Source organism: Camellia sinensis, chromosome 3 (genome assembly GCF_055761805.1).
Source record: "Camellia sinensis isolate YWXY chromosome 3, ASM5576180v1, whole genome shotgun sequence".
Taxonomy (NCBI): Eukaryota; Viridiplantae; Streptophyta; class Magnoliopsida; order Ericales; family Theaceae; genus Camellia; species Camellia sinensis.
The window spans coordinates 180,930,015-180,947,964 of NC_138963.1; the positions used below are offsets into that span (position 1 = coordinate 180,930,015).

The following is a 17,950-nucleotide window of genomic DNA, read 5'->3' on the forward strand; positions in this document are numbered from 1 at the left end:
TTCTTTTTAACTCTGGGACGTCGACCACGCACAATCTCCCTTCAAACTTAAGCACTCGATTTTCAATGGTGTACCCTGGCCTTGGCTTGGTGACGAATTCATCAATTACCTTCTTGAGGAACTCATCCTCCATCTGTCTGGTCTTCACTTCCTCAATTATGGTCGGCTCTACTGAAATCATTGCCAGGCACGCCAATCTTCCAACTAAGTTCCTGCTCAATGCGTTGGCTACGGAGTTTGCCTTACCCGGATGGTACTGAATCTGCATGTCGTAGTCCTTTAATAGTTCAAGCCATCTTCTCTGTCTCATATTCAATTCCTTTTGAGTGAACAACTACTTCAGACTTTTGTGGTCTGTGAAAACTTGGCAAGAAGTTCCATACAAGTAATGACGCCATATCTTTAAAGCAAAGACCACGGCTGCCAGTTCCAAATCATGGGTAGGATAATTCTTTTCATTGGGTTTTAACTGATGAGATGCGTATGCTATAACCTTACCTCCTTGCATTAACACACAACCCAATCCCTTATGTGAAGCATCACTGTAAATCTGATATTCTTCCTTGTCTGACGGTAAAGCAAGTATTGGCACTGTAACCAACCTCGTCTTTAACTCTTGGAAGGCGGACTCCCTATCCTCGGTCCATTTGTACGCCACTCTTTTCTGAGTTAGTTGTGTCAGCGGTACTGCAATCCTTGAAAAATCCTTCACAAATTTCCTGTAATAGCCGGCCAAACCCAGAAAACTACGAATCTCGGATACATTAGTCGGTGTCGGCCAATTCACAACGGCTTCAATGTTACTTGGATCGACTGAAATACCTTCTTTGTTAATCAAATGCCCTAAGAACGAGATACTGGAGAGCCAAAATTCACACTTGCTAAGCTTGGCATATAATTTCTTGTCTCTTAGGACTTGTAAGGCTAGCCCCAAGTGCTTCTCATGCTCAACTTCATTCTTGGAATAGATCAATATGTCGTTGATGAAAACAACCACGAACTCGTCTAGGTACGGCTTGAAGACCCTATTCATTAAATCCATGAATGCTGCAGGAGCATTGGTCACACCGAAAGGCATTACCAAAAATTCGTAGTGGCCATACCTTGTCCGGAAAGCAGTCTTCTCGACATCCTCGGCCTTAACCTTCAGCTGGTGGTAGCTCGACCTGAGGTCAATCTTAGAAAAGACTCATGCCCCTTGTAGTTGGTCAAGCAAATCATCGATCCTCGGCAACGGATACTTGTTCTTAATGGTCACCTTGTTCAGTTCTCGGTAGTCGATACAAAGATGAAGTGTGCCATCCTTTTTCTTAACAAACAAAACGGGTGCTCCCCATGGTGAAGTACTCGGCCTAATAAATCCCTTACCCAACAATTCTTGTAATTGCAGTTTCAGTTCTTTAAGTTCGGCTGGGGCCATTCTGTAGGGTGTTTTGGAGATAGGTTGGGTTCCCAGCGTAATATCAACCGTAAATTCTATTTCTCTATCGACAAGGCAGCCAGGCAAGTCATTTGGAAAGACGTCGGGGAACTCCTTGACAACTGGGATGTCGGCTAGCTCAACGCTTCCATTCAGATTACTTAGTATACTACACAGGTAACCTCGACACCCTTTTTGGATCAATTTATAGGCTTTCATAGATGAGATTAAGTGAGGTGGGGTTACTACTCCTTTACCCTGGAAAGTAACCTCAGCTTGATTTGGGGGTTTCAACGTGACATTCTTTGAAACACAATTAATAGATGCGTGATTCGCTACTAAACAGTCCATCCCCAATATGACATCAAAGTGGGTCATGCTTAACGGCATCAAATCAACGAATAATTCTACACCCTCAATCACAACAATACACGCCCTATAAATGGATGCAACAATCATGGTTCTCCCAGATGGAGTAGCCACATGTAACATATAATCAAGGGGTTCTTGTTTTCTATTTAATTTCTCAGCAAACTTAACAGATATGAATGAATGTGTTAATCCTGAATCAATTAATATGTATGCATCTTGAGAGCAAATTGAGAGTATACCTGACACCACTGTCTCAGCATTCATAGTGTCTCCTGGTACCAATGCAAAAACTCTGCCCTGTCCCATTTGGGCCCTCCCGACGTTATTTCTTTGCGCAGAGCCCGAGGTGCTCCCATCTTTCTTACCATCGTCAGTTCTTGTCTTCGGACAGTCTTTCACGCGATGACCCATTTCACCACATTCAAAACAGGCTCCTGATGCCCAACGGCAAACTCCAGAATGCGGCTTCCCACAACTTGCACATGTCGGCTTAGCGCTACTTTCCTGGTTCGAGTTGCTGGAGCTACCCACATTCGTCTTTTTCTTGGCGTAAAACGGAACTCGGTAGCTATCATTGTTTTGCCTCTTCCTCTGGTTCTCTCCTGAATTCTGATACCGGTTTAGGTTAGCTTCTGCAAGGATGGCCTTGTCCAGCACTCCGGCATAAGTCGGCATGTTGAGCATGTTAACTCGATCCTGAATTGGTCCACGTAATCCACTTTCGAACTTCCTGGCCTTTCTGTATTCATCATCGACCATGTGAGGCACGTATCTCGCCAACTCGGTAAAGGTACGGTCATATTCCGCCACTGTCTTGTTGCCTTGTGTCAAAGCCTGAAACTCTGTGGTCTTACGGTCCCGAACAGTAAGGGGGAAATGCTTGTTGTAAAATAATTCTAAAAATCTAGCCCAAGTCAGACCTGGGTTGCTTTCTCGGGTCATCATCCACCATCTTCGTGCATCGTCGTCTAGTGTGAATGTTGCCAATGACACCTTCTGGGCGTCGGTGCTGGGAAAGATCTCAAACAGCTTCTCCATTTCTAAGACCACGCTTCGGCCTTCATCGGTTCAATACCCCCAGAGAACCTCGGCGGTTTCATCTTTTTGAACTCTCTGATCAAGGCTATGGTGCCATCCCCATATAAAGCTTGCTGTGGAGGCACTTGCGGCACTGGAGAGGGTAGAGGTGGAACTGCATGTCGGCCGTTTGTCTGCTCGGCCTGGGTAGAAGTGGTACTAGTGTCTTGTGGCCTAGGTTGTCGTAACTCACGGACCAAACCTTCGACCAACCTCTCTAATCTGTCTAATCTATCTTCGGGATGATCTCGGCCAACCGGTGGTCTACCCCTTCTCATGATGCTAAGAGTATGCAAAACGTGACTTTAAAACAAAACAATCAAATAGACATGTATGCAAGTAACAAACAGTCAAGCCGAGATGATGCACACTTCGTCAAGTAGCAAGCAACATGATGCAATCCTAACATCTTTCTAAGGGAAATCCTATGCTCTTTAGGACTCAAGGTGTGTGGATAACGTACTATAAGAAATTTGGGCTCTGATACCAAACTGTCACGACCCCAAACCACCCTAGTAGTTTAGTGCCGTGATGGCCAGTAATCCGAGATTACCGAAGGCCAACTTTCAAAATTCAACACAATCAGAGTATAAGCATAGGGGGCTCAAACGTGCGGAAGCAAAATATACAAATTTAATTAGTCCATAAGAGCAGTGCGTAAGTTACATGGAATGGCATACAACTTTACATAATATGACAACTTGGGTACAAATACAATAAGGTACAAAATACATTTTACATCTTGATCAAAAGGCTTCTCTAGCCGACATATGTGAATTACAAGCATTATAAGTCGAGAAGCATAATTTTCAAGATTGCCGACATGAATACAAGTTAGGTCGACATAACAAAACCCAAAACAAGCTTGCGAGTCACACCTAGGCGTCACCGCCTTCCTACTCATCACCTACATATATATATAGAGAGGGTGAGCTTGGATACTCAGTGAATGGTACAAGTAATAAAGGGGTTGCATGTATGACATCCGAGATCTTTAACAAAACCGTGCATAATCATAGCTTATGACAAACGTGGAATAAATCGAGTCCATCTAACAAATCTATCGAGCTTCAGCAATCAAAGTTTTTCAAGTTTCATGGGTGACATTAACAAAGATTGTGCTACAAATGCTTATAGTCCCTTAGCACGTGTGGACTTTCAAGATTGTGCTACAAATGCTTATAGTCCCCTAGCACGTACGGACTTTCAAGATTGTTCTACAAATGCTTATAGTCCCCTAGCACGTACGGACTTTTAAGATTGTGCTACAAATGCTTATAGTCCCCTAGCACGTACGGACTTTCAAGATTGTGCTACAAATGCTTATAGTCCCCTAGCACGTACGGACTTTCAAGATTGTGCTACAAATGCTTATAGTCCCCTAGCACGTACGGACTTTCAAGATTGTGCTACAAATGCTTATAGTCCTTTAGCACGTACGGACTTTCAAGATTGTGCTACAAATGCTTATAGTCCCCTAGCACGTACGGACTTTTAAGATTGTGCTACAAATGCTTAGAGTCCCCTAGCACGTACGGACTTTCAAGATTGTGCTACAAATGCTTATAGTCTACAAATGCTTATAGTCCCCTAGCACGTACGGACTTTTAAGATTGTGCTACAAATGCTTAGAGTCCCCTAGCACGTACGGACTTTCAAGATTGTGCTACAAATGCTTATAGTCCCCTAGCACGTACGGACTTTCAAGATTGTGCTACAAATGCTTATAGTCCCCTAGCACGTACGGACTTTCAAGATTTTCAAGATCAAAGCTAATACTTGATACACAAATAGGGATAGCCATTCATGCTTAGCAAATACTTTTCAAAACAAAGCAAAACTTCATCAAAACTTTATAACGTAGCTTTATCAAAAATACCACTCACCTAGTTTTTCAACGTCGGGGTCAAGCGAGAGTCCAAGTCCTTAATACACGAATCTAACGGTTAGATCTCTAAGAATCAAGCTCGAAGACCCACTCTTTCACTCTAAAACTCCTTCTTCCCTTTAGAGCTTCTCTCTCTCAAGGCAAAGATATGATACAAAATGATAGGTCCTACTCACTGCCGGCTGATTTAACACTCAGCTCGGACACGTGGTGACGGCTGGTTGGTTCTCCCCGAAAAGGTGGCTGACAAACCAGACAAAGTATGGCGAAAGGGTGTTTAACAAGTAAAACGGTATGGCATTCTGACAAGGTACTGACATCGGGTGAAAACACCGGCTCCGGTAGGTGAGGTGTCTATGATCCCGGCTAGGACGGACAACACTTGGCCTAGCTGTGCCACACCTCGGTCTAGGTCGCACCAATCCGGAACAAGATCGCTTGGGTTCAAGGGTAACATCTCGACCCAGATGATACACCTTTCGGCCTTGATGATACACCTCAGCCTAGAAAATGACATCTCGGCCAATATGCCAGGACGAAGGTAGAGGTCAACCAAAGTGGTTTCAAGGTGGTTCTGGCTTTAAGGTGACCTCGGCTAGCCTCACCAGAAAGAACAAGACTCAACAAGTAAATTTCACATAAGTACAAACCAAGACAAAATCTTATTCTAGTTAATACAAGTCAAGAAAATTCACTACCGCAACTTAGCAAAACAAGATTATACAAATGCTCATGCCCGAGGCTAAGGTGAGGAATGAGGGTCACTACAAGCTGCCATCTAAATCAGATGGAATTCACTAACGTGGCATCGAAACTTTATCTAAAATTTTATTTCCCCTCCTAAACTATCTCCTAATATCAATTAGACCCCTGAATATATTAGAAAAATTAAATAGAGATATGAATCTCCTTAATTTGACTAACGAAATAGTTTTAGATAGAGTCAAGTGGAGAAGAAGGATTCATGCAGCCGACCCCATTCGATGGGATTTAAGGCTTGGCTTGGTTTGGTTATTTAATTAATACTTTGTTATCTCAAAAAATAAGGAAAATGAATTGGGTAAACTACCAATAGGTCCTAATAGTTAGACTTAATTCTTATTAAGTCCTATTGAATGTTTGTCTTTGTAAAATCATCGCTAAAAATAATTTTTTGTGGCTATTTTTTGCATGTGCTGCTAAAACTTAACAATTAGTGACGTTTGTTTTTATCTTGATTTTTATAAATTTTCGCTAAAACTTACAATTTATAGACGCTCTTCATATAATTAAAAACATTTATGTTAGAAGAGTAATGATTTACAAACAAAAAATTCATAGATAATTTCTATACATAATTTTGATGATGGGGCTCAGGATAAACCATTTACTTTAAAACAAAACACCAGCAAAAATGGCATTTATTTATCAAAATAGCTTTGTCACATTATTCTTGTGATGTTTCATAAATGAATATGATTAGCATTTTCCATGATAAAAATTGGCATTTGAACCCCAAGCAATATTTTTTTTAATAAGTGTGATCAAGTAATTTGCTAACTCTCCGTTCAAAAAAAAAAAAAAAAGTAACATGCTAATTTTTCCCCCACTTAATTTTTTTTCTTTGCAGGCAAGGGCTTGTTATTGAGACTCATTGTGAAAACTAATTTCTTTTTCGTAGTTTGTCCAATCTTTGTAAGGATAAAATACATTTATAGTCCTTAAAATATGCATTTCTTGTTATTTCGGTCCTTCAAGTTTCAATTTTGTCAATTCCGCCCTTAAAATTTTAAATTTGAGTCAATTTGGTCCAATTATAAACGGACCATCTAAATAGTTAGTAATAAAATGCACACATGATTCTTAAAGTATGTGTTTTGTGTACTTTGGTTTGTCAATTTGGTCTTGAAACATTGATGAAGAAAATGAAATATAACCTTACAATATTGAAGGACGAAATTGACAAAATTGATACTTTAGGGACTAAAATGACACAACATATACTTTAGTGACCCAAGTTGAAATTTATAGTTATTTCATTAACGATTCAAACAACCGTTTGGAATTGGACCAATCTAATTCAAATTGACAACTTTTGAGAACCAAAATGATAAAATTAAAATTAACGGACTAAAATGGCAATGAAATTTGTACTTTAAAGATTAAAACTGTCTTTTATCAAGTTTTTAAATTATATACTTTTGACTTCCATGTTTCATTGATAGTTAATCCTACTATGATAAAGGAGTTAAGCAGATGGATCACAAAGTTAGGGTGTTGAGGAGTCAACTTTATAGAGCCAAGAGGAAAGCACAGATGCAGTCATCAAGAACAATATGCAAAGGTGTGGAATTGCTGTGAAGAACTTAGAAGAACAAATCCAGGGTCAAAAAATGCAACCAATTATCAATTATACTACTTACAAGCAACAACCAAAGTTCAAGGGTAAAATTAACGCAGGTTAATTGTACTTTTCACTCATGTAATTTGACCCTAATTTCATTTTAATGCCTATAGTTTCAATTTGAATGATTTGATCTCTACACTTAAAACTCTGGTTTCAATTTGGTTCTTTCGTTTAAATTTTTGTTAATTTTGTCTACGTATACACCTTAGAAAATTGACAAGTATCCTACAATTGTTAATTTTAACTTTCAATTTAAATGGACTGACCAAATAGAAACTAGACTTAAAGTGACAAGTGTCCAAAAATTGTTAATTTTAACTTTCAATTAAACGGAAAGACTTAATTGAAATTAGACTTAAGTGAAGGACCCAATTGTTCAAATTGAAACTATGGGGAACAAAGTGAAATGTTAAATCAAACTATAACGGTGAAAAGTGTAATTAATCCAATTAATGCAAATGAAAGTAGATGGACTAAATTGACACAAAAGGATAAACTATAAGGACCACTGTTGTAATTTACCCTAAGTTTTTTGGCTAAAAAGTCAATAAACTAAAAAAATTGCTAAAAGGTCATTAAAAAGTCAAACACACTAGGTATTCACTTTATAAAAATAAATAAAAAGTTACGAAAAAAAGCCAGAACTATAGTATTTATTTTTTTGGTACAAATGGGTTGTAGAATTTTAACTAATTGTGATAGCTCAATTGCCCACTTTGGTATACTTCTATTCATGACAACAAGGGCTGTCAATCTTAGTATTTTTGTTTTGGGTCAAAGATAACGTTAGTATGTTAGTACCTTTAGATTACAACTAAAGGATTTGTCGTTGCTCCATCAGTTTTAAACCCTGGCCTCTCACTCACCACACCTTAATATTAGTATTTTTGTTAATATGTTAGTACCTTTAGATTACAACTAAAGGATTTGTCGCTGCTCCATTAGTTTTAAACCCTGGCCTCTCACTCACCGCACCTTAAGGTGTGGCTACTAGACCATTGAGTCACACCCCAATGTCGAGGGAGTCCATCCTAGTCAATGACAAAGATTAATTATATTTTCTCTCCAATTAAGAGAGTTGTATGTAGTTTATTTCTTTTTAAGTTTTGGCTGTTTCTTATAGTGATTGTTGGGCTTGATGGCTGATGGGTTTCTAGCTATGTCTTGACCAGTTTGATATAATTTTTCTTATATTTGTAATTAATATCCTACCTACCACTTGCACACACAAAAAGAAAGAATTATATTGAACCCCATTAGTGATCACTTGGTCACCATGAAAAATGTGATCAGTTAGTCAACAGACTATAATATATTCCATTCCTGTTGATTAGTTTTAACTTAAATACCATGCAGCTCTTTACTATTAGACGAATTTAATCGATCATTAAAACATAAACAGAGCTGGGTTATGATACTAAAAGTTTAATAACCATCCCATTATTTTATACGTAATTATTCTACTCTATACAAACCCCATCTTCTTGTGTATCCTATATTTGAGTACTTGACCTTGATACATGTTTTGTTTGGTGCAATTTATGGGTGCTTATAATGCTTGTTTTTTTATTTTTTTTTTTAAATTCTATTTTAAGGGTTTGTACTAAATGTTCAGTGAAATTTTTGTTTACATTTTAAGGCACTGGAGCTATAAGTCTAAATTTGAAACTTTTAGGGTAATTATTCCAAATTTTTTTCTTTTTTGTCTATAAGAAGAATAATAATTTGAATAATTATATTATTCATTTATTTGTCTATATGTTCGAAGAAATATTGAGAAAGTATATTCTTGATTAATTCCATTGAGTGCATTTACAACTGTATATATACATTTCGGAAGCCATGCTTAACAACCTAACTAACTAACTAACTCTAACTAAGTCTGTTATGGTTTATGATCCTATGTAGCATAGTATACCATAGTCTAGGCTATGACTCTATTCTTGTGATTATCTGGAGTGCCTATCCAACATAGCTTGAAACCAAACGGGAGAGGTAAGAGCCAAGGAGTAAGAAGATGGCTCAACATCTGAGGGGATGGGATGGTGTGCAGTATAACAAACAGGTCTAGACTTGGACCGAGTCTGCATAGGGTGTGCATTGGAAGAGGGGGGGGGGGGGGGGGGGGTCAAAAACAACCTCGATAGAACCAATAGGAATAGAAGAAGATGATATAGACTGAGGTGTAGGAAGAAGATCTGGTGGGGCAGCAGACCTAGGAGCAGACTGAGGGGCGGCAGGTCGAGCTGCAGACTGAGTAACAGCAGCAGCAGACCGGGAAGCAACAGGGGAAGGATGCCAGAAAAAGGTTTGTAAGACAGATAAAGAAGGAGGGGAAGTAGGCTGAGTGGAAGAAGCAGCAAAGGGAAAATGATGTTCCTGAAATCTTACCTGTTTGAGGATTGAGACATCTGTTGATAGCCAAGAAAAATGCAAGGAGTGGATTTGGGAGCTAATTTATGAGGAGAGTATGGTTTTAACGAAGGAAAACACAAGCATCCAAAGACTTTAAGATGGGTATAGTCAGGTTTGATTTTAAAAAGAAGTTCAAAAGGAGAGCAGTGAGAGAGAGAGAAGCACTGGGAAGTCGGTTAATGAGGTATATAGCAGTTGCTATAGCATCAAACCAGTAGGTAAGAGGTAAAGAAGAGTGATGAATAAGAGAGATAGCTGTCTTGGTAATGTGCAAATGCTTCCTTTCTGCAACTCCATTTTGAGGAGTATGAGGACAAGAGTGTTGATGAAGGATGCCATGGAGATTCATAAAATTAAGCATGGAATTGTTGACAAATTCACCTCCACCATCAGTTGGAAAAATTTGAAGGGGAAAGCCAAATTGTTTTTCAACAAAGGCTTTAAAAATCATAAACTTGGAAAACACCTCACTTTTATTAAAAGGAGGATAAATCCATGTGAATCTACTAAAATCATCAACAAACAACACATAAAAACTCAAGGGATCAAGGACAATGGATTATTAACAGTGGAGTTTGAAAGTTTAAATGGAAGCCTATGACATTTGGAAACTGAGCAATCAATAAAACTCAAGGGATCTTTATGTAAACTAATAGACAAATGAGACTTTAGTGTTTGAAGCTTCGAAAAAGATGGATTTATGCCAAAGTTCAGCAGATGGTGATGAACCAGTAGAAAATGCAGCAGTGGTGGATGGAGTCAAGGGCAAAGCATGAGGTGAAGAAGTAAAATGATATAAACCATTGGCATGATATCCTTTGTGAAGAATAGCTTTAGAAGCTTTGTCCTGAATGGCAAATGAAGAGTGGTAAAAAATAATAGAACAATTGTTGTCTTTGGCTAATTGCTGTACAGAAAGAAGATTAGATGAAATAGTAGGAACATGAAGACCTTTATTAAATTTGAAAGAATGATGTGGAGTAGGCAAAATACCTTTCCCAGTGTGGTGAATGGGGAGAGATTCACCATTGCCAATAGTAACTTGGTCAGGACCAGAGTAAGGTTGATAGGAGTTCAGATGATGAAGATCATTGGTGACATGATCAGAGGCAGCGGAATCCAGAAACCAAGGAGTAGAGTTCGGAGATGCATAATCATCAGTCATAGAGGCAACATAAACTTTGGAATGAGAATGAGGAGGAGGCTGAGAGGATGACTGAGGCTGAAATTCAAAATCCAGTCGATGCCAACAGTCGAAGGCAGAGTGGTTAGGTTTTCCACAGATTTGGCAAACAGAATCAAAATGAGATCTGCCTGTCCTGCCATGATTTGGAGATCTACCTCTGAAATGTGAAGATCTGCCAGAACCAGATCGGTATGAACCTCGATAAGTACCTCTTGATTCATGTCGAGAAGAACCTCGATTATTGTGATAAGAATTGAAACCTTTGGATGATGGAGATTCCTTCATTGCTGCATATGCAACAGTAAGAGCAGAGGACCGCTTGATTTTTCCTTCAATATGAATTTCTTCCGAACAAAGTGAGGACAAAAGATCATCCATGGATATTTTCTCGGATCTTGCTCAAATTGCAGTTTTGAAGGAATCATATTCCGCAGGTAATCCATTCAAAGTGATAAGAACAATGTCTTCATCTTCAATGAACGAGGAAGCAATGCTAAGTTGATCAACAAGAGATAATGTTGCTGAGATATACCTCCATTGAGTTAGAATTCTTTGAGATGGAGGTTAACTTGTTCTTAAATTGATGGATATGTGATCTTGATAAAGTTGTAAATCGTTTGTCCAATGCAAGCCAAATTTCTGAACTAGTCCGAAGATGAAGATAGCAGAGGAGAGAGCGGCTGTGATGCAACTTATCAAAGGTGCATCAATCAGTCTCCATTGAAGTGCTTTGGGATTGTTCACTTCCAAACCAGAGGAATTTCGGATACAATCTGCTGGACATGAATAATATCCATCAACGAATTTTAGCAAATCGGTGGCACAAAGAATGTTCTTCATTTGACTGCTCCAGATGATGTAGTTTGTATTTTCCAGTTTTACAGTCACAAGAGAACTCAGATTAGAAATCAGCTTGTTGAGATTCGAAGGGATTGCAGAAGAAGATGATGGAATTGCCATCGGAGATGCCATTGAAGATATGCTTATCGGAGCTTCACAACTCTAATACCATGAAGATATATTGCGAAAGTATATTCTTGATTAATTCCATTGAGTGCATTTACAACTGTACATATACATATCAGAAGCCATGCGTAACTACCTAACTAACTAACTCTAACTCTGTTATGGTTTATGATCCTATGTAGCATAGTATACCATAGTCTAGGCTATGACTCTATTCTTGTGATTATCTGGAGTGCCTTCTCTATCAATGTTCACCTATCTATGTCTGTTTGTGGTTGCCACTAATCGTCGGTGACTTTTCCAGCGCTGGCAATTTTTTGGCGACTTTTAGGCACCATTGGTAGCGGTGGAGATGGGGAACAATTGATATTAGCGTATGAGAATAGAGAAGGAAGGTAGAGATAAAAAATTAAAAATTAAAAAATTAAAACAATAATTTATACTTCTCACCAATATATTTAGTGAACCATATCTTTAAAATCAAAACAAAGCATTGTCTTTTGTTTTTTACTCACTACCAAACATATAATGATCAAATTCAAATATTTAAAATAAAATTAATTATAATAATATAATAAATATCACATTAATACATAAAAAATAATTTATGACAGTTATTAATTTATGCATTTGGATCCTCCATTTGTAGAATGTGTGCCCAAAAGCTACCACGCTACAAGAGAAGCTCACCAATTTATTATGATCACGACGTCTTTTTGACTCTTTGAATGAAATTGCCCAAACCACGTTCACAATCTCAACCTTGTAGCCAGGTATAATATTCTTGTGATAAATCTCTACATGTTTGAAATTATCATTTGGCTATCCCTACTATAAAAAGACTTGAGATTATTAAATTTACAGTTTTTATAGATGGGTAATTTATACTTGTAAAATAAATGGTATTTAGATTTTTGAGATGCCTTATAAATGGAAAAGAAGAATGTTAAATTTCCTTTTAACAGATGATATAAGAATACTTGTGTATTACTGTAGCTGTTTCTAATAATCTTATTACAATCTTCAATCTTTATATTAACAGTATTGCTATTCAAAATCAAAAATTAAACTTAATTTTCAAGTCTAGTTATGTGGCAATTAATTAGGATATTAAAGGCAACACTCTCTTTCATACATTTTCTAATCATCAACCAATTATATAACTTACACATCATTAGGTCTAAAAAATGGGTTTAGAAAGTGAGTTTGTATATCATTTTTTTAAAGTACAATTTGTTAAAATTCATTTACTAAAACTAAGATTTAGATTCACCATCCAAAACAAAACAAAACAAAAACAAATAAAAACAAAGATTTAGATTTATAATGACAAATTTGCAATACATCATTCAATGAAATTTATGATGTTATTTGTAATAGAAAAGGAGAATCAAGTTTTTCATGAACCCTTCCTAACATTTTAATCTCTTCCTTCTCCCCTCTTTTACAGCTTCCATTATAAACCACCACCTCCTTCCCCGCCAACCACCACCACCACCACCACCACCAAATCTCAAATCACCATCAAATCTAGAATCACCGCCACAAACTCATCTCCGTCACCAACATCAAATTTGAACCATTTTGGTGATTCATATGTAATTATTCAATGGAAAATAGCATCCCATCAACATTGCTCTTTCAAATCAATAGAAAAGAAGCCAACAATTTTTGGTGCTACAAGGTAGGCATATATTCGAGAAAAATAAAAATAGAAGCAACACAAAATAAAATTAATAAGATGACAATAAAGAGAGAAGCCACACCATATGTGTGTGGTTCGGCTACTACCTTACACACATGGCACACAAAAGCCCCAAGGGTACATTTGTCCTTTTATTGATTTTCAATCTTCAATATTTATTCTTACAATAAAAATCCCTATATGAAAAGTATATTTCTGTAGGTAATAGAGACAATTGGGTTTTACCTAACATCTAACATATCCTTACTAAACAAAATAGCTTTGCACTGTCTTTAAGGCTCGAGTTTTGCCAAGTGCACAAAATTAGTGCACATAAAAATATGTAGAATAGAAAGGGATCAATTCTGTGCATTTTCATGGGCAACAATTCTGTGCACATAGGTGAGGCTCTACATTCGGGTGGATAACAATTGAGAAACAATGTGCATGGTTGGCCTAGATTGTGGATTGTCATGCAAACATGCAATTGCCAATTTTACACTACACATCACTACCTCCTCAACTTCAGGGGAGGGAGGTGAAAGGCGTTGGTCCAACACATCCTTTAACTCTATTTTCTCGATAGCAGAGGTCGACAGAGAGGTGATGAAGTCTCCCGGATGCTTTCCTTTGATCACCTCCAATGCCAACACACCAAAGCAATAAACGTCACACTTTTCAGTTACCTTCATTGTGCAAGCAAGCTCTCTGCACACAAACGCACACACACACAAAAAAAAAAAAAAACCCCATCAAGCACTTGTTTTCTTACATTTTAGATTCTACATCAATTTACGAGTGCATAAAATTGTGTTTACCTGGTGCAACATATCCGTATGTGCCTGCAAGTGCAATCCAGTTAGAGGAATCTAGCTTCAAAAGCTTGGCGGCGCCAAAGTCTGAAATACGAGGCTTGTACTCCTCATCAATCAAAACATTGCTGTTAGAAATGTCTCGGTGAACAATTGGCGGTGTGCAATCATGGTGCATGTATGACAAAGCGCTTGCAGTACCCTTAATAATTTTGACCCGTATACGCCAATCCAACTTTTTAGCTTCTTCATCTCTGCTGAAAATTGTAGCCAAGCTACCCCTTTCGAGGAACTCATAAACTAGAAAAGAGTGCCGAGCATACGAACAGAACCCGAAAAGCTTCACTGTGTTTCGATGCCTAATTTCTGTCAATGCCCTTACCTCATTTAAGAAACCTTTCCTATCAGCCTTATCGGAAAATGGATGAAGTTTCTTCACAGCTACTATATTAGCCGATGGTAGCTTCGCCTTGTAGACAGCTCCATATCCTCCCTTTCCAATGCAATATGTGGCATCGAAATCCTTGGTAGCTTTGACAATGTCATTGTACATTGCTCTTCCATCAAATATTGATATTGATAACAGATCTTCATTCGGGGGTTGGGTGTCACCCTCTTCAACTTGTGACTTTCTCTTTCTTGGATCGAAGAGAATGAGAAGTCCGGTGAATGCACCTAGAAGTAAAAGTGCTCCGCCAAGAGGGAGCACGATTATAAGAACAAGTGTCCTCTTTGCTAGAGTGTGTTTGGGCAATGCAGAAGGAATTTTGCAAGGCTACAGGCCTTTGACATTTCCACATAGACCTTTGTTCCCTTGCAGTGCTTCTATTGATGCATTCATGAAGGCACTGCTCATGGGAATTGGACCTTGTAACTGATTATATGATATATCAATAAATGCCAAGCCATGCATATTTTCAAAACCCTTTGGAATGAGACGGTAGAGATTATTGTGGGGGAGGTTTAAATTCTCCAAACTCTGCAAATTTGTGATTTCCAATGGTATTTCCCCTGTGAGATTATTACTACTTAGATCCATCTCAGTCAGTTGAAATAACTTACCAATCCGTATTGGAATTTTCTGGCTGAACATGTTGTTGATCAAATTCAAGTAAAACAGCTTAAGATAGTTGCCCAGAATATCCGGTATTGACCCATTGAATCTATTTGTGGACAAATTAAGATATGAAAGCCCAGTTAGTGATTCTAGTTCTTGAGGTATACTACTCGAAAGCTAGTTATCAAATAAAACCAACTTCTCTAGAGAAGTCAACTTCCCGAATTCCTTCGGAATTTTCCCAACTAAACGATTTGAAGACAGATCAAGTTGATGTAGTTGTATTGAATTTCCAAGCCCCGGTGGAATGCTACCGGTGATGTTGTTCCTTGCCAAGTTTAGGAGTGTCAAATTTGGAAACATTCCCCAAATTTCTGATAATTCACCAGAAAAATTGTTCTAACTCAAATCCATGTAGACCAGGTTTGGATAAGCACCCAAATCTTCTGATATATTTCCAATGAATTGGTTTTCATCAAAGCGAGCTCTGGCTAAGCTTGAACAGTTTTTCAAACTTTGGGGAATTGTGCCTATGAGATGGTTGTGGTTCACAGTGAAGTTTGTAAGTTTACCACCTTGGCAAAGCTCTGGGAGATTACCAGAAAACTGGTTGTTATCCATTTCTAGTATAAGCAAGTTTTTCAAATTGCCTAATTCATGTGGAATGGGACCGGAAAGTTGGTTGGAACGAAGGAAAAAAGTTTCTAACATAGACAAATTGCCTAATGAAGCAGGAATAGGACCATTGAGTTGATTTTCGCTCAATTCCAGATCATTGAGGAACTTCAAATTTCCTAGTTCTTTAGGAATTGAACCAGAGAGTTGATTATTCCAAAGATGTAGGAGTGTTACGGAGCTCAAATCACCAAAAGATGTTGGAATTGAGCCATTAAGATTGTTGGTTTCAAAGCTTAGGTCCTGGAGTGATTTCAACTTTCCTATCTCTTGTGGAATGGAACCGGATAGGTAATTGTTGAACAGGTGCAACGCAGTTAGCTTAGTCAAGTTTCCAAGAGTGGAAGGGATGAGGCCTGTGAAATTGTTGCTATCCATGTAAAGCTCGACAAGATTGACAAGGTTTCCCATTGCGGGAGGGATGGGACCAGAAAGATCATTATCATAGAGATATAGATGAACCAAGTTTCTCAAATTTCCTAAAGAAGCGGGAATGGGTCCAGAAAGACTGTTGGTGTACAAAGCAAGCTCAGTAAGAGACTTTAACTGGCCTATCTCTTGAGGAATTGAGCCATTCAATTGATTTTCGACTAGGTGGAGAGTGTCAAGATTTGTTAACAGGCCGATTTCTGGTGGGATGTTTCCTGAGAACTGGTTGATGGACAAATCAAGATAGATGAGTTTGGAGAGGGAGCCAATTAGAGGTGGGATGACACCAAAGAGGTTATTCATGCTAAGATCGATATATGCAAGATTAGGAAATGATGAAAACGTAAAGTTGTCGAGCGTACCATTTAGACTTGAATTTGTGAGGTTCAACCTATTGACGCTTCCATCGAAGTTGCAAGAAACTCCAAACCAGCTGCATGGGCCGGCACTTGTTGAGATGTTATCATGAGGTGGAAGGACCCATGAAGTTAGCAGGGAATGGTTTGTGCTTTGCAGGGTGGCTTTCCATGTGATGAGAGCATTAGCTTCTTTAACAGAAGTAGAAGTAACATTAATGGTTGAAGAAAAGAGTGTCACAAACAGGACTAAGGAAACAAGGCAGAGTTGTTTCTCTAACAGTCCCATTGTTTTTCCCTTTGATGAACTAATGGGTAATCAAGGCTCTAATTTATATACACATTTTTCCACTGGTCTATTGTCGTAGTAGACTTTGAAAATGGAAGTCTTTTTGTTCAGATGTACAATAGAATAAGTTTTAAAAAGAGCATATGTAATAATAAGAAGCATTTTGGCATTGTGGCTTCAGTACATGCATAGCTTACACATGGTTCTTGGTTCAGTTCTTCTCAATAGCAATTTGAATTTTTTTGAAAGCAGTTTTTGTGTAGAATGTTAAGAGTTTCCATTTCTATCAGTCATAAAATTAAAAACAGAAAAACCAGATAATAACAGTTTGATTCTCTAAACAAGCAGGTTTTGGGTTATTTCTTAGCGCAAAAGGCTGTTCTAGAGTTAGGAGGTCAGTCCTTTGTTTTATGTTTCTTTTTCTTATTCGTCTTCTTTATCTGTTTTTTTTTTTTTTTCATTAAGCTGTTTTGGGAAGTCTATTGCTCCTATTTACTGAAGACAAAGTTTTCCTTCTCTTCCATTCCATCACTAGCTTTGGGGAAGTGCTCTACAAATTGTTGCTTTTAATTGCAATATTCTACTTGACTGGACTTAACTCCACTAGATTCTGATGCTTTCTGGGAATAAATGCTAATGGTTAAAGTAGCTAGTACAAGACATGAATGTTCTATTGCAAATAAGGCATTTTGTATTTTGTTATATGTGAACTTTGGTTGAAGTGTTTTTCTTCGTTGTGCTAGGGATATTTGTCGGATTAAAGGTTTGTACAAGCCCGTACCCAAGTGCAGATCGATTTGCTCTAGTCTGGCTCGAGTCTGACCTTTATTAATTCCCTTATCCAAGCCTGAACATTGAGTTTATTTCAAAATTTTAACTCTAGCTCAGGTTGCTTGAACTTAACACAAAATAATTTATTGTGTTGTGTATTGAGTTGT

At 38.0% G+C, this 17,950-nt stretch overlaps 1 protein-coding gene and 1 long non-coding RNA gene across 3 annotated transcripts in view; one reads left to right on the forward strand and one right to left on the reverse strand.

The window, feature by feature from the left end:
* LOC145822956 (uncharacterized) overlaps positions 1 to 17,950 on the forward strand; it is a 51,382-nt gene that overhangs the window by 11,353 nt on the left and 22,079 nt on the right. The window contains exons 2-3 of one of the 2 annotated variants that reach the window (XR_014364844.1): positions 6,962 to 7,196; positions 12,360 to 12,483. This is a non-coding gene — a long non-coding RNA (uncharacterized LOC145822956). Of the gene's footprint in view, positions 1 to 6,961; positions 7,197 to 12,359; positions 12,673 to 17,950 lie in introns of those variants that run through there. The other variant, XR_014364843.1, reaches the window with a different exon arrangement.
* LOC114273188 (MDIS1-interacting receptor like kinase 2-like) lies at positions 13,805 to 15,626 on the reverse strand. Its single transcript, XM_082917368.1, has 4 exons — positions 15,463 to 15,626; positions 15,108 to 15,369; positions 14,191 to 14,981; positions 13,805 to 14,102 (listed from the first exon to the last, which is right to left on the reverse strand). The coding sequence occupies exons 1-4, from the start codon at positions 15,624 to 15,626 to the stop codon at positions 13,805 to 13,807; spliced, it is 1,515 nt and encodes a 504-aa protein (XP_082773494.1).

Coding starts and splice junctions, on each gene's coding strand:
- LOC114273188 (XM_082917368.1), bottom strand. CDS start 15,626: ATGTTTCCAAATTTGACACTCCTAAACTTGGCAAGGAACAACATCACC. Junction 14,982..15,107: donor TTGAAAATATGCATGGCTTG/GCATTTATTGAT, acceptor AAAGGCCTGTAG/CCTTGCAAAATTCCTTCTGC. Junction 14,103..14,190: donor AAACACAATTTTATGCACTC/GTAAATTGATGT, acceptor GTTTGTGTGCAG/AGAGCTTGCTTGCACAATGA.